Source organism: Salvelinus alpinus, chromosome 3, assembly GCF_045679555.1.
Source record: "Salvelinus alpinus chromosome 3, SLU_Salpinus.1, whole genome shotgun sequence".
In the NCBI taxonomy this organism is placed as follows: domain Eukaryota; kingdom Metazoa; phylum Chordata; class Actinopteri; order Salmoniformes; family Salmonidae; genus Salvelinus; species Salvelinus alpinus.
The window spans coordinates 92,179,002-92,193,272 of NC_092088.1; the positions used below are offsets into that span (position 1 = coordinate 92,179,002).

The following is a 14,271-nucleotide window of genomic DNA, read 5'->3' on the forward strand; positions in this document are numbered from 1 at the left end:
AGTATACTGCACATTGGATTGAATCCCTGACCAAGGAGTCCCAGAGAGAGACTACATCTTCTAGTGTTCATGTTAATGATGTTCTCTCTGTCTTCCATCTACTCTACATGTTTACAGAATTCTTCATTGTGAAGCTAAGTAAGTAGTGTCTTCAGATCATCACCTTTTTTTTTTTTTTTTTTACATTGAACCTTTATTTAACAAACCCGGACGATGCTGGGCCAATTGTGCGCCGCCTATTGGACTCCCAATCACGGCCGGTTGGGATACAGCCTAGATATTGTTAACATTATGTAAACCAATGTTTTTAACATGTAACTTCTAGTGAAGTAGAACACATCATGTTGTTCATATTAATGTTCCCTGACTTTTATCTGATGTTGGAACATTGATATAATAGACAAGGAGTCTCAGAGAGAGACTACATCTACTAGTGTTCATGTTAATGATGTTCTCACTGTCTTCCATCTACTCTACATATATACAGTTGTCCTCAGGAAGGAGTTGGGTAAGTAGTGTCTTCAGATCATCACTTTACTAACATTATATAAACCAATGTCTCTTCTATAGATGTAACTTCTAGTGAAGTAGAAAACACATCATGTTGTGCATATTAATGTTCCCTGACTTCTATCTGATGTTGGAACATTGATATCAAATCAAATTTATTTTAAAGCCCTTCGTACATCAGCTGATATCTCAAAGTGCTGTACAGAAACCCAGCCTAAAACCCCAAACAGCAAGCAATGCAGGTGTAGAAGCATGGTGGCTAGGAAAAACTCCCTAGAAAGGCCAAAACCTAGGAAGAAACCTAGAGAGGAACCAGGCTATGAGGGGTGGCCAGTCCTCTTCTGGCTGTGCCGGGTGGAGATTATAACAGAACATGGCCAAGATGTTCAAATGTTCATAAATGACCAGCATGGTCAAATAATAATAATCACAGTAGTTGTCGAGGGTGCAACAAGTCAGCACCTCAGGAGTAAATGTCAGTTGGCTTTTCATAGCCGATCATTAGAGTATCTCTACCGCTCCTGGTGTCTCTAGAGAGTTGAAAACAGCAGGTCTGGGACAGGTAGCACATCCGGTGAACAGGTCAGGGTTCCATAGCCGCAGGCAGAACAGTTGAAACTGGAGCAGCAGCATGGCCAGGTGGACTGGGGACAGCAAGGAGTTATCATGCCAGTTCATCCTGAGGCATGGTCCTAGGGCTCAGGTCCTCTGAGAGAGAGAAAGAAAGAAAGAAAGAGAGAAAGAGAGAATTAGAGAGAGCATACTTAAATTCACACAGGACACCGGATAAGACATAACAATAATATAACAAACTGACCCTAGCCCCCCGACACATAAACTACTGCAGCATAAATACTGGAGGCTGAGACAAGGAGTCCCAGAGAGAGACTACATCTTCTAGTGTTCATGTTAATGATGTTCTCACTGTCTTCCATCTACTCTACATGTTTACAGTTGTCCTCAGGAAGGAGTTGGGTAAGTACAGTTCTGCCTTCAGATCATCACTTTACTAACATTATATAAACCAATGTCTCTTCTATAGATGTAACTTCTAGTGAAGTAGAAACACATCATGTTGTTCACATTAATGTTCCCTGACTTTTATCTGATGTTGGAACATTGATATGAGTCAAGGAGTCCCAGAGAGAGACTACATCTACTAGTGTTCATGTTAATGATGTTCTCACTGTCTTCCATCTACTCTGCATGTTTACAGATGAAATCAGGGAGGAGAAGGGTAAGTAGTGTCTTCAGATCATCACTTTACTAAAATTATGTAAACCATTTTATGTTTGTTTTTGCATTTGATCTCAACTGCAATCCAGGTCATTTGGTTCTGGTATTAGATGAAGCACAGGGATATTAACATTAATCTGTTCTATAAATAAACAACATATCTGACATTGTATTCCCATTTGAACTTTGCTGTGCTTTAAATTCGTTGAAAGCGTAGTGATAGACATTTGCGTGACAACCAAAAATCAAACATTGTTTTTCCACAGGAATTTGGTTGAGCTTTTAGATGGTTGAAAACATAGTGATAACACGTTAGAAATTCAACTAACTTTTGGCTGTATTTTTGAGTGGGTGAATATAGGTTGTAATCTCATTGATCAACGTCTCAACCCAGTATTACCCAGTTATCCACGTTGAAATGATATAGTTTGCCCAGAGGGTAGTTTCTGATACACCTGGATCACTGATGGACCAGTCACATTTATTTAATGAAATTAAGAGGTGGTGGTAGGTAGAATATCTTCAGTGGAGAAGTTGTCTCACAGAGGTACGCTGGAATAATTTAGGTGTGTGGAACTTAATTAGGATTTGTGACATTAGTGAAGTGATATGAGACAAGGAGTCCCAGAGAGAGAGACTACATCTACTAGTGTTCATGTTAATGATGTTCCCACTGTCTTCCATCTACTCTACATGTTTACAGATGTCCTCACTGAGAGGCTAGGTAAGTCGTGTCTTCAGATCATGACTTTGATAACATTATTAGAACCACAAAAGTTACATTTTCTCTAATTTACAGACTTTAGGTAGGATTTTTTTTAAAGAAGGTTATTTTGAGCACATGTAAGATGTTCCTTCTGATGTTGGAACATTGATATGAGACAAGGAGTCCCAGAGAGAGACTACATCTTCTAGTGTTTATGATGTTCTCACTGTCTTCCATCTACTCTACATGTTTACAGATGACCTCAGGAAGGAGAGAGGTAAGTAGTGTCTTCAGATCATCACTTTGTTAGAACATTGGCTTTTATGTTTCTAAAACTTCTAGAGGGGAAAAACACAATGTTGTTCACATTAATGTTCCCTGACTTATCTTTTTCTCTATGTCTACAGATATGCTTGAGGGGGATCTCATTGCTCTGCTGATTGATTTAGGTGCGTGGAACTCAATTAGGATTTGTGACATTAGTGAAGTGATATGAGACAAGGAGTCCCAGAGAGAGACTACATCTACTAGTGTTCATGTTAATGATGTTCTCACTGTCTTCCATCTACTCTACATGTTTACAGATGACCACACTGAGAAGTTCTGTAAGTAGTGTCTTCAGATCATCACTTTGATAACATTATTAGAACCACAAAAGTTACATTTTCTCTAATTTACAGACTTTAGGTAGGAAAAACATTTTTTAAGGAGGTTATTTTGAGCACATTGAAGATGTTCCTTCTGATGTTGGAACATTGATATGAGACAAGGAGTCCCAGAGAGAGACTACATCTACTAGTGTTCATGTTAATGATGTTCTCACTGTCTTCCATCTACTCTACATGTTTACAGCTGTCCTCAAGAAGGAGAGTAGTAAGTAGTGTCTTTAGAGCATCACTTTGATAACATATACACCAATGTCTCTTCTATAGATGCAACTTCTAGTGAAGTAGAAAACACATCATGTTGTTCATATTAATGTTCCCTGACTTTTATCTGATGTTGGAACATTGATATGAGTCAAGGAGTCCCAGAGAGAGACTACATCTACTAGTGTTCATGTTAATGATGTTCTCACTGTCTTCCATCTACTCTACATGTTTACAGAATTCAGAAACCTCTGCTGCCATAATAGTAAGTAGTGTCTTCAGATCATCACTTTGATAACATATACACCAATGTCTCTTCTATCTGTAACTTCTAGAGAAATAGAAAACACATCATGTTGTTCACATTAATTCTCCCTGATTTATGTTACTATCTATTGTGGCAAAGAAGGGGGTCGAGTGATAAATGGCAGATATGTGAGAGCAGAACTAATAAACGGGCTCTGCCCGATCACTAAAATGGCCACCCCGATCAGAACTACAGATCACAAAATGGCCGACTGCCAAAACTACAAGTCCCAGAAGCAAGGGGAACCCTCAGAAGGTGGAGCCAACACACAGATAAAGGGTCAAGAGAAACCAGGAAGAGGAAGTGAGGGCTGGAAGGATCTGTGAACCATAGAGAAAGAGACAATAGATATTGGCTGGATTTACTGTGTATGAGCTGGACTGTTTTGGACTTACCTGTTGGCGTTTGGACCTGGACCTACTGAGAACCCGATTCGTGTACCGAACCCTGCTATCCTTGACCTTGCCTACGACCTGGGTGGACCAGGACGGAGAGACAAACACACAGGTACTGTCCTGTTCGAAAGAACTCTCATTCTGGGGTAATTTGGTGACAGTTTCCCACTTAATTTGTGACAAATGCTCATAACCTTGAAGAGGTTTGCCACACGTGGTGGAGAATGTGGGCATATGGACTAACCATTCCGCTGGTTAGGTTAAACAAAAAAACAAAAAAACACTCCAAAGGGGAGTCAAGTTTTTTGTTGTTGCTTGGTTTGATTAGGAAAGTTTCTCAGGAAAATGAGTATGGAGGGAGTCATACAGGCCTTGTTACAAGCGGCGGCCACCCAACAAGAGGCAACTAGAGCTCAACAAATAGCTCATCAGGATGCAATGCGAATATACCAGGACACGTTACAGGCCCAGCACCGCACCAACCAGCTGCTCAGAGAAGAGCAAGAGAGAAACACCCGGGAGTTAAGAGAAGGCCTAAAGGGGCTAGCGGACCAAATTGGGGCTCAATTACCAGCTGCAAATACCCAGAGGCGGGCCAATAATTTTCTTCAAAAAATGACAGCACAGGATGATGTGGAAGCATATCTCACCACCTTCGAAAGGACTGCAGAGAGGGAGAAGTGGCCGAAAGAAGAATGGGCAGGGCTTCTGGCACCATACCTGGCCGGGGACGCGCAAAAAGCGTATTTCGACCTGGAGTTGAAAGATGCACAGGATTACGATAAACTAAAGGGAGAGATTCTGACTAGACTGGGAGTGACCGATACCGTGAGGGCACACCGCTTCCACCAGTGGTCCTACCGATCTGGACAACCTCCCCGAACACAGATGTTCGACTTGATTCATCTGGCCCGGAAATGGCTGCAACCGGAGACCCGTTCCTCCGCCGAGATTGTCGAGACCATCGTACTCAACCAGTTTCAGCGAGGTCTACCCCAAGAAGTGCGACGATGGGTTGGCCAGAACGAGGTATTTTTCGCCGACCATCTCGTGGGCCTGGTTGAACGGTATTGTACGGCAGGAACAGCTGAGCAGGCACAGGAGGAAAGATTCCCATTCCCCAGGCCTGGGCGAACCAGCGGACAGGGTAAGACTGTCCCAACAGGTGGAGGGGGAAGAGAGCAGCGTGGGGCCATGAGGAAAGAATCAGAATCGGGCCGAGACACTAAGGGAAAAAACGGAAACCGGGACCGGGGGTCGAGGGGGTCTCCCCCCCGAATCCCTATTATCTGTTACAATTGTAACCGACCAGGACATATTGCAGCCTACTGCCCGATTAAAGAAGAGCCAATGCAATGTAACCTCGGTGGAAAAGAAGATATGTGGTATGCATGTCCTGTTGTAACCACTGTACTTGAAAGATCAAGAAACAAACATATGTGCAGGGTGACGATTGAAGGGAAAGATGTTGAAGCACTGCTGGATTCCGGCAGTATGCTAACCCTGGTCGTTGCAAACCTAGTGCCAACTCATAAACTGGATACAAGTCAGGATATCAGTGTTACATGCATTCATGGTGATACCCGTCTGTACCCCACAGCCTTGGTGAGCATACAAACAGAGGACGGTCTGCTGGATTGTGAGGTCGGCGTGGTCCCAAAGATGCCATATGATGTAATATTGGGTAGATACTTTCCTAACTTTGCGCAGTTAGGCCAAAAGAATGGCATATTTGAGAAGCCAACAACCCTGACCAAGCAGGAAGAAGTATGGGGTCTTCAACCAAAGCCAAGAAAAGAGGTCTCTCAGGGGCCAACCTCACAGGTGCTAGTAGGGGAGGATGAGGATGAAGTAGCAACCCTCGTTGATAACGAACAGCCCGGTACTAGTGGGGCTAGGGTCGATCTGAATCCAGAGGATGACGATCTAGAACCAGCAGACCTGGCAGGGTCCTTGACTAATTTCGGGACGGCCCAAAACCAGGATCCAACCCTGCAGCAAGCCAGAGCAGACGTGCAGGTCGTCGATGGTACTCCCATAAATGATGGGATGAGGCCTAATAGTTTTCCCCACTTCATTATGAAAAAGGGTTTGGTGTACAGAGTCTCAAAAATAGGGGTTGATGTGGTTGAACAGTTGTTGGTCCCCACCCGGTACCGGAGGACAGTACTGGATCTAGCTCATGGGCACATTCTGGGTGGACACCTTGGTATCGATAAAACCCGAGACCGGATTGTAAGGAGGTTTTACTGGCCAGGAATTCAGGCTGAAGTGGCTCGGCATTGTGGAGAGTGCCCAGAGTGCCAGTTAACAGCTCCCCGACCAGCTGTTAGAAGCCCCGTTAGTGCCACTCCCTATAATCGAAACGCCATTTGAGAGGATAGCGATGGATATAGTGGGCCCACTACCCAAGTCCGCCAGAGGACACCAATACATTCTGGTCATTCTAGATTATGCCACTCGTTACCCAGAAGCCATTCCCCTTCGGACGATGACTTCCAAAAATATTGCCAAGGAATTAGTGCTCTTGTTCACCAGGGTAGGGGTTCCAAAGGAGATCCTTACTGACCAGGGGACCCCCTTTATGTCCCGCCTTATGGCGGACCTTTGTAAATTGTGGCAGGTGAAACAGTTGAGGACATCGGTTTACCATCCTCAGACGGACGGGCTGGTTGAGAGATTCAACAGGACCCTGAAGTCAATGCTCAGGAAGGTAATCGATAAGGATGGGAAAAACTGGGATTGCATGTTGCCGTATCTGATGTTTGCCATTAGAGAGGTTCCTCAAGCCTCGCTGGGGTTTTCTCCCTTTGAGCTGGTATATGGGAGGCACCCCCGGGGAATCTTAGACATCGCCCGGGAAACCTGGGAGCACCAATCCACCCCGTATACTAGTGTCATAGAGCACGTCACGGCAATGCAAGACAGGATAGCCACAGTCATGCCCATCGTCCGAGAGCACATGAGACAAGCACAAGAGCACCAGCGGCACACTTATAACCGGCAGGCTACCCTGAGGGAATTTCAACCGGGAGATAAGGTGTTAGTGCTGATCCCCACGGTAGAGTGCAAACTACTAGCCACATGGAAAGGACCATATGAAGTACTGGAGAAAATAGGAGAAGTGAATTATCGGATCCGACAGCCAGGTCGACGGCCACAGGAACAGATCTATCACATAAACCTGTTAAAAGCATGGAGAGAGAGAGAAACACTAATGGTCACATACCCTACACACACTCAGGAGGCAGCCGAAGTAAATATTTCACCTACTCTGTCCCCAGCACAAGTACAGGAAGTAAAGACCCTGATCCAGAAAAACAGAGATGTGTTTTCAGAGGTACCCGGCCGAACTGAGGTTACGGCTCACGATATCGTTTCCCTACCAGGGAGAAAAGTGAGCATGAGGCCATATCGGGTACCCGAGGCTCGACAGGCCGCGATTAGAGCAGAGACAGAGAAAATGTTGACAGCTGGAGTGATCGAGGAGTCACATAGTGAGTGGTCTAGCCCAATTGTGATGGTCTCCAAGCCCGATGGGTCTTTGCGGTTTTGTAACGACTTTCGGAAAGTAAATGAAATCTCCAAGTTTGATGCATACCCCATGCCCCGAGTAGACGAACTACTGGAGAAAATTGGTAAAGCTCGGTACATTACGACCCTGGACCTAACAAAAGGGTACTGGCAAATTCCTCTGACCCCCAGGGCCAAAGAAAAGACAGCCTTTGCAACTCCTGACGGTTTGTTTCAATACACCGTCATGCCATTCGGCTTACACGGGGCCCCAGCTACCTTTCAACGGCTCATGAACAAGGTCCTAAAACCGCACCAGGCATACGCCGCAGCTTATTTAGATGACGTGGGAATCTACAGCCCTGATTGGGAATCCCACTTACCCCGGGTACAGGCGGTGTTAGACGCCCTTAGAAAGGCAGGGCTCACGGCGAACCCTGCCAAGTGTTATGTGGGGTTAGGGGAAACAGAGTATCTGGGATACACCGTGGGAAGAGGGTTAATCAAACCCCAACAGAAGAAGGTGGAGGCAATTAGAGAATGGCCGAAACCAGTAAATAAGAAGCAAGTTCGAGCCTTCCTAGGGCTGACCGGTTACTACCGGAAGTTCATCCCAAGTTATGCCACAGTGGCCGCCCCACTCACCGACATGACTAGAGCCAGAGGGCCAAACATGGTCAAATGGGATGAAAGGGCCACCAAAGCATTTAGGACATTACAGGAGGCTCTCTGCTGTAATCCAGTGCTGGTGGTACCAGACTTTGAGAAAGAGTTTGTGGTTCAGACGGATGCCTCAGAGGTCGGCTTGGGAGCAGTGCTATCCCAAGAGGTAGAAGGGGTGGAACACCCCATCCTGTTTTTAAGCAGGAAGCTGGAACCACGGGAAACCAACTACGCGGTCGTTGAGAAAGAGGCGCTGGCAGTAAAGTGGGCTCTAGAAAGCCTGAAATACTACCTGCTGGGGCGCCACTTCACCCTCATCAGTGACCATGCCCCACTCACCTGGATGCATAGGGCTAAAGAGAAGAACGCTCGGGTGATGCGGTGGTTTTTGAGTCTCCAACCGTTTCACTTTGACTTGAAACACAAAGCAGGGAAGGAAATGGGAAATGTGGATGGGTTATGCCGCATGCACGCATATTTTGCTGCGGTAGCCCGACCTAGGGGGTCGGATCTAGGGGGGGAGATATGTGGCAAAGAAGGGGGTCGAGTGATAAATGGCAGATATGTGAGAGCAGAACTAATAAACGGGCTCTGCCCGATCACTAAAATGGCCACCCCGATCAGAACTACAGATCACAAAATGGCCGACTGCCAAAACTACAAGTCCCAGAAGCAAGGGGAACCCTCAGAAGGTGGAGCCAACACACAGATAAAGGGTCAAGAGAAACCAGGAAGAGGAAGTGAGGGCTGGAAGGATCTGTGAACCATAGAGAAAGAGACAATAGATATTGGCTGGATTTACTGTGTATGAGCTGGACTGTTTTGGACTTACCTGTTGGCGTTTGGACCTGGACCTACTGAGAACCCGATTCGTGTACCGAACCCTGCTATCCTTGACCTTGCCTACGACCTGGGTGGACCAGGACGGAGAGACAAACACACAGGTACTGTCCTGTTCGAAAGAACTCTCATTCTGGGGTAATTTGGTGACAGTTTCCCACTTAATTTGTGACAAATGCTCATAACCTTGAAGAGGTTTGCCACACTATGTCTACAGATGAGGCTCTAATGGATCTCACTAGTCAACTGGGTAAGTAGTGTCCTTCATATCCCAGTGTCTTCACACCATAGAATGATGTTCTAGAACAGAATGTGTTGAGGCTGTAGAGGACCACTAGACTAGAGAGGTAGTCTCTGATACACCTGGATCACTGATGGACCAGTCACATTAATGTTGATGTTATAGAACAGGATGTGTTGAGACTGTAGAGGACCACTAGACTAGAGAGAGGTAGTCTCTGATACACCTGGATCACTGATGGACCAGTCACATTTAATGAATTAAATTAAGAAGTTGTGGTAGGGTAGAATATCTTCATTGTAGAAGTTGTCTCACAGAGGTATGCTTGACTCATGGAACTTAATTAGGATTTGTGACGTTAGAAAAGTGATGAGACAAGGAGTCCCAGAGAGAGACTACATCTTCTAGTGTTCATGTTAATGATCTTCTCACTATCTTCCATCTACTCTACATGTTTACAGAGGACCTCAGGAAGGAGAGGAGTAAGTAGTGTCTTTATATCACCACAGTGATAACATTATAACCAATGTCTCTTCTATAGATGTAACTTCTAGTGAAGTAGAAACACATCATGTTATTCATATTAATGTTCCCTGACTTCTATCTGATGTTGTAACATTGAAATGAGACAAGGAGTCCCAGAGAGAGACTACATCTACTAGTGTTCATGTTAATGATGTTCTCACTGTCTTCCATCTACTCTACATGTTTACAGATGACCACACTGGGAGGCTAGGTAAGTAGTGTCTTCAGATCATCACTTTGATAACATTATTAGAACCACAAAAGTAAAATTTTCTCTAATTTACAGACTTTAGGTAGGAAAACATTTTAAGAAGGTTATTTTGAGTACATAGAAGATGTTCCTCCTGATGTTGGAACATTGATATGAGACAAAGGCCGGGATTCAATTCAAAGCGCATTATAGCACAGCACACTATAACAGACCTTTAAAGGTATTTTACTCTTGAGTCGGCATGTGCAGTGTTTACCATGAATGTGATCTCCGCATATGCCAGTGGAAAAAGCCTTTAAAAAGTAAATTGTCAGCTGTGAATTACCCTGCGGTATACTGCACATTGGATTGAATCCCAACCAAGGAGTCCCAGAGAGAGACTACATCTACTAGTGTTCATGTTAATGATGTTCTCACTGTCTTCCATCTACTCTACATGTTTACAGATGACCTCACTGGGAAGCTAAGTAAGTAGTGTCTTTAGATCATCACTTTACTAGAATTATGTCAACCATTTTGGGGTTTTTCTCCATTCAATCTCAACTTATATCCAGGTCATTTGATTCTGCTATTAGATGAAGCAGAGGGATATTCACATTAATCTGTTCTATAAATAAACAAAATATCTGACATTGTATTCCCATTTTAACTTTGCTGTGCTTTAAATTAGTTGAAAGCGCAGTGATAGACATTTGGGTGACAACAAAACCAAAAATCAGTGAAAACACATTGGAAATTGAACTAACTTTTGGCTGTATTTTTGAGTGGGTGAATATACTGTAGGTTGTAATCTCATTGATCAACATCTCAACCCAATATTACCCAGTTATCCACGTTGAAATGACGTAGTGTGCCCAGTGATTAGTTTCTGATACACCTGGATCACTGATGGACCAGTCCCATTTATTTAATGAAATGAAGAAGTGGTAGAAAACACATATTACGCATATTCATGTTCCCTGAATTTTATTTGATGTTGTAACATTGATATGATACAAGATGTCCCAGATCATCACTTTGAAAGATTTATGTGAACCATTTTATAAAGTCAATGCGTAATCCAATTCAAAACTTACCTTGAGGCCACAGGTATGTGATGCCGACGTCAGACACGCTTCCAACCACAAAACAGGGAACCCAAAGCTCTGATAGTGTAAAAACAAACATAAATGTGTTTGCCAGACAAAGGCTCCACGTTTCCAAAACACAGGTAATTTTATAGGCTACAGAGTCCATCCATGATCAAAGCAAAAATTATCATATTTAAACAGAAAACAAAAGGGTATATAGTAGCAACTTTCTTAGTTCATGAATCAGCGATTAAAAAAAACTGTATGGTACCTGAGTCCTAGCTGACCCATAATGCCAAAAGACTAAATAGGTATACCAGAACGTTGCAGCCCACCTGGTTTACAACCTTCCCAAGTTCTCCCATGTCACCCTGCTCATCCTCACACTCCACTGGCTTCCAGTTGAAGCTTGCATCCACTACAAGATCATGGTGTTTGTCTACATAGCAGCAAGAGGAACTGCACCTCCCTACCTTCAGGCTATGTTCAAACCCTACACCCCAACCCGAGCACTCCGTTCTGCCACCTCTGGTCTCCAAGCTCTTCTCTGTCCTGACACCTCAATAGTGGAACCAGCTTTCCCCTGAAGCTAGGACAGCAGAGTCCCTGCCCATCTTCTGAAACTACCTCAAATCAAATTTATTTATAAAGCCCTTCTTACATCAGCTGATATTTCAAAGTGCTGTACAGAAACCCAGCCTAAAACCCCAAACCGCAAGCAATGCAGGTGTAGAAGAACGGTGGCTAGGAAAAACTCCCAGAAAGGCCAAAACCTAGGAAGAAACCTAGAGAGGAACCAGGCTATGAGGGGTGGCCAGTCCTCTTCTGGCTGTGCCGGGTGGAACCCTACCTCTTCAAGGAGTATCTTAAATAATCGCCCCCCTTTCAATCTCTGACTTTGCTGATAGCTACTTTATTGAGCTATGCCTGTGATGTGTGGTTGTCCCACCTAGCTATCTTAAGATGAATGCGCCAAGTCGCTCTGGATAAGAACATCTGCTAAATTACTAAAATGTTTTTAAAAAATGAACAACACAGCAGCTTTGCAGTTCTTGACTCAAACCATTGTGCCAGTTACTTACTACTATACCCCATTTAAAGGCACTTAAATATTTTGTCTTGCCCATTCAACTTCTGAATGGCACACATACGCAATCCATGTCTCGATTGTCTCAAGGCTTAAAAACCCTTTAACGTGTCTCCTCCCCTTCATCTACACTTATTACAGTCGATTTAATAAGGGATCATAGCTTCCACCTGGATTCCCCTTGTCAGTCATGGAAAGAGCAGGTGTTCTTCATGTTTGTATCCTCAGTGTATATTGGTAGCTCCTTCTGACATAAGAATCCTTCAGCTTAAACACTCCATGGGGAATAGCTGGTTTGATGTTTAGTCGAAGAAGAGGGTTGGGGGTTAGAGGCTCCAAGTCATTAGGGTCACTAGATGTTTTAGTGATACGCTTGTCATTGATGGTTGACTACTTCACAGAGCAGGGTCTGCAGTCCTTAATCATCCAGTGTCTCCTGAAGCAGTATGGCACTGAGAACCCTTCTGATTGTCCTTATCTGTCTCTCCCAAATATCACCATGGTGAGATCCAGTGGGAGGGTTAAAGATCCATGTCATGCCTTTTTAGAGCATGGTGTTCTGTATCTCAGCATTATCCAAGACCTGAATGGCTTCCTTTAGCTCATGCTCTGCTCTGATAAGGTTGGTTTCATTATCCGAGAGGATAATCTTCACTTGTCCTCCCCTGGCAACAAACCTGGTTGCATTTATGCAATAGTCAGTATCCAATGAATGTGCCACTTCTATATGTACAGCTCTTATATTCAGGCATGTAAAGATGACTCCATACTGCAGATGGTTCCTCTGTAAAGATGACTCCATACTGCAGATGGTTCCTCTGTAAAGATGACTCCATACTTCAGACGGTTCCTCTATAAAGATGACTCCATACTGCAGACGGTTCCTCTGTAAAGATGACTCCATTCTGCAGACGGTTCCTCTGCCACGCTTCATTTCAAACGGGCCAAAGTAGTCAACGACCACATTGGAGAAAGGTGGTGTCCACAGAGAGAGACCTTTTTATCAGTGTTCTCCTGTAGTGGGAGCTCCAACTCATCAACTCATGCTGCTCTCATCATCGCCTCATGCTGCTCTCATCATCGCCTCATGCTGCTCTCATCATCGCCTCATGCTGCTCTAATCATCGCCTCATGCTGCTCTAATCGACTCGTGCTGCTCTCATCATCGACTCGTGCTGCTCTCTTCATCGACTCATGCTGCTCTCATCATCGACTCGTGATGCTCTCATCATCGACTCGGGATGCTCTCATCATCGACTCGGGATGCTCTCATCATCGACTCGTGATGCTCTCATAATTTTTTCCACATGTACAGAAACTGTGTCAGCTGTGAGAACCATGCGTTGTATGGGGATTGGCTTTAATGTTGCGACCCTGGCCTTACCCATGATGGAAGCACAGTGAACTTGACTCTCTGGCATCAGCAAAGTGATGTAGTTGAGCTGAAACTTGTTCTCCAGAATCACTGGGTTTGATGCATCTCCTGACCTCGTAGTCTGACAGCTGGTTCAAATCCGTTAACCAGTGACACAATCTTAGAGCCAAAACTTCAGGGATGCTCTCGTCCAATGTTCCCTCTAAGCCGTGCACCTACTCCAGGACTGCTGCGCAGAAGCAATGCCAGGCCAGGCAGAGATGCAAGAGATTGAACTGGTTATTTGTAACTTTATTGAGTCCGATTCAATGCACCATTGTACTTCAAGGGCTTTTTCTACTGGTAGTATGTTCTAATCCCAGTCCAGATCCTTTATCTCCTTTGCTTTCTCCTCTTCAGGAATAGAGGCAACAACTTGACTGATCCATTTGTTCAGTCTAAAGCCTCCTTCAGAACACAGTGATGTACGGTCCTGAGTAAGTGTCAAGGCTTCTAACTCACTTGCTGCTGACTTTAGACAGTCATCCATATAGAAGTGCACCACCAATCCTCCAGCTCCTTTTCCAGATCCAGAGAAATCTCAGGTCTGTATCCTGCTCTGGAACTCTCACATGGTGGAACATGACTTCAATATATGTCATGAAGGCAACAGGCTCTTGGTGGAATCTGGACATAACACCAATGATATGGTTTGTCATGTCTGAACCCTGTAGAAGCTGAGCA

General features: G+C 44.5%; 1 protein-coding gene across 1 annotated transcript in view; it reads left to right on the top strand.

The window, feature by feature from the left end:
* LOC139571523 (butyrophilin subfamily 3 member A2-like) overlaps nucleotides 1–14,271 on the top strand; it is a 40,451-nt gene that overhangs the window by 10,819 nt on the left and 15,361 nt on the right. The window contains exons 8-20 of the mRNA XM_071394490.1: nucleotides 118–138; nucleotides 488–508; nucleotides 1,465–1,485; nucleotides 1,727–1,747; nucleotides 2,450–2,470; nucleotides 2,709–2,729; nucleotides 2,860–2,901; nucleotides 3,037–3,057; nucleotides 3,305–3,325; nucleotides 3,560–3,586; nucleotides 9,742–9,762; nucleotides 9,996–10,016; nucleotides 10,463–10,483. Coding sequence (XP_071250591.1) covers nucleotides 118–138; nucleotides 488–508; nucleotides 1,465–1,485; nucleotides 1,727–1,747; nucleotides 2,450–2,470; nucleotides 2,709–2,729; nucleotides 2,860–2,901; nucleotides 3,037–3,057; nucleotides 3,305–3,325; nucleotides 3,560–3,586; nucleotides 9,742–9,762; nucleotides 9,996–10,016; nucleotides 10,463–10,483 — 300 coding nt within the window. The remainder of the gene's footprint in view (nucleotides 1–117; nucleotides 139–487; nucleotides 509–1,464; nucleotides 1,486–1,726; nucleotides 1,748–2,449; nucleotides 2,471–2,708; nucleotides 2,730–2,859; nucleotides 2,902–3,036; nucleotides 3,058–3,304; nucleotides 3,326–3,559; nucleotides 3,587–9,741; nucleotides 9,763–9,995; nucleotides 10,017–10,462; nucleotides 10,484–14,271) is intronic.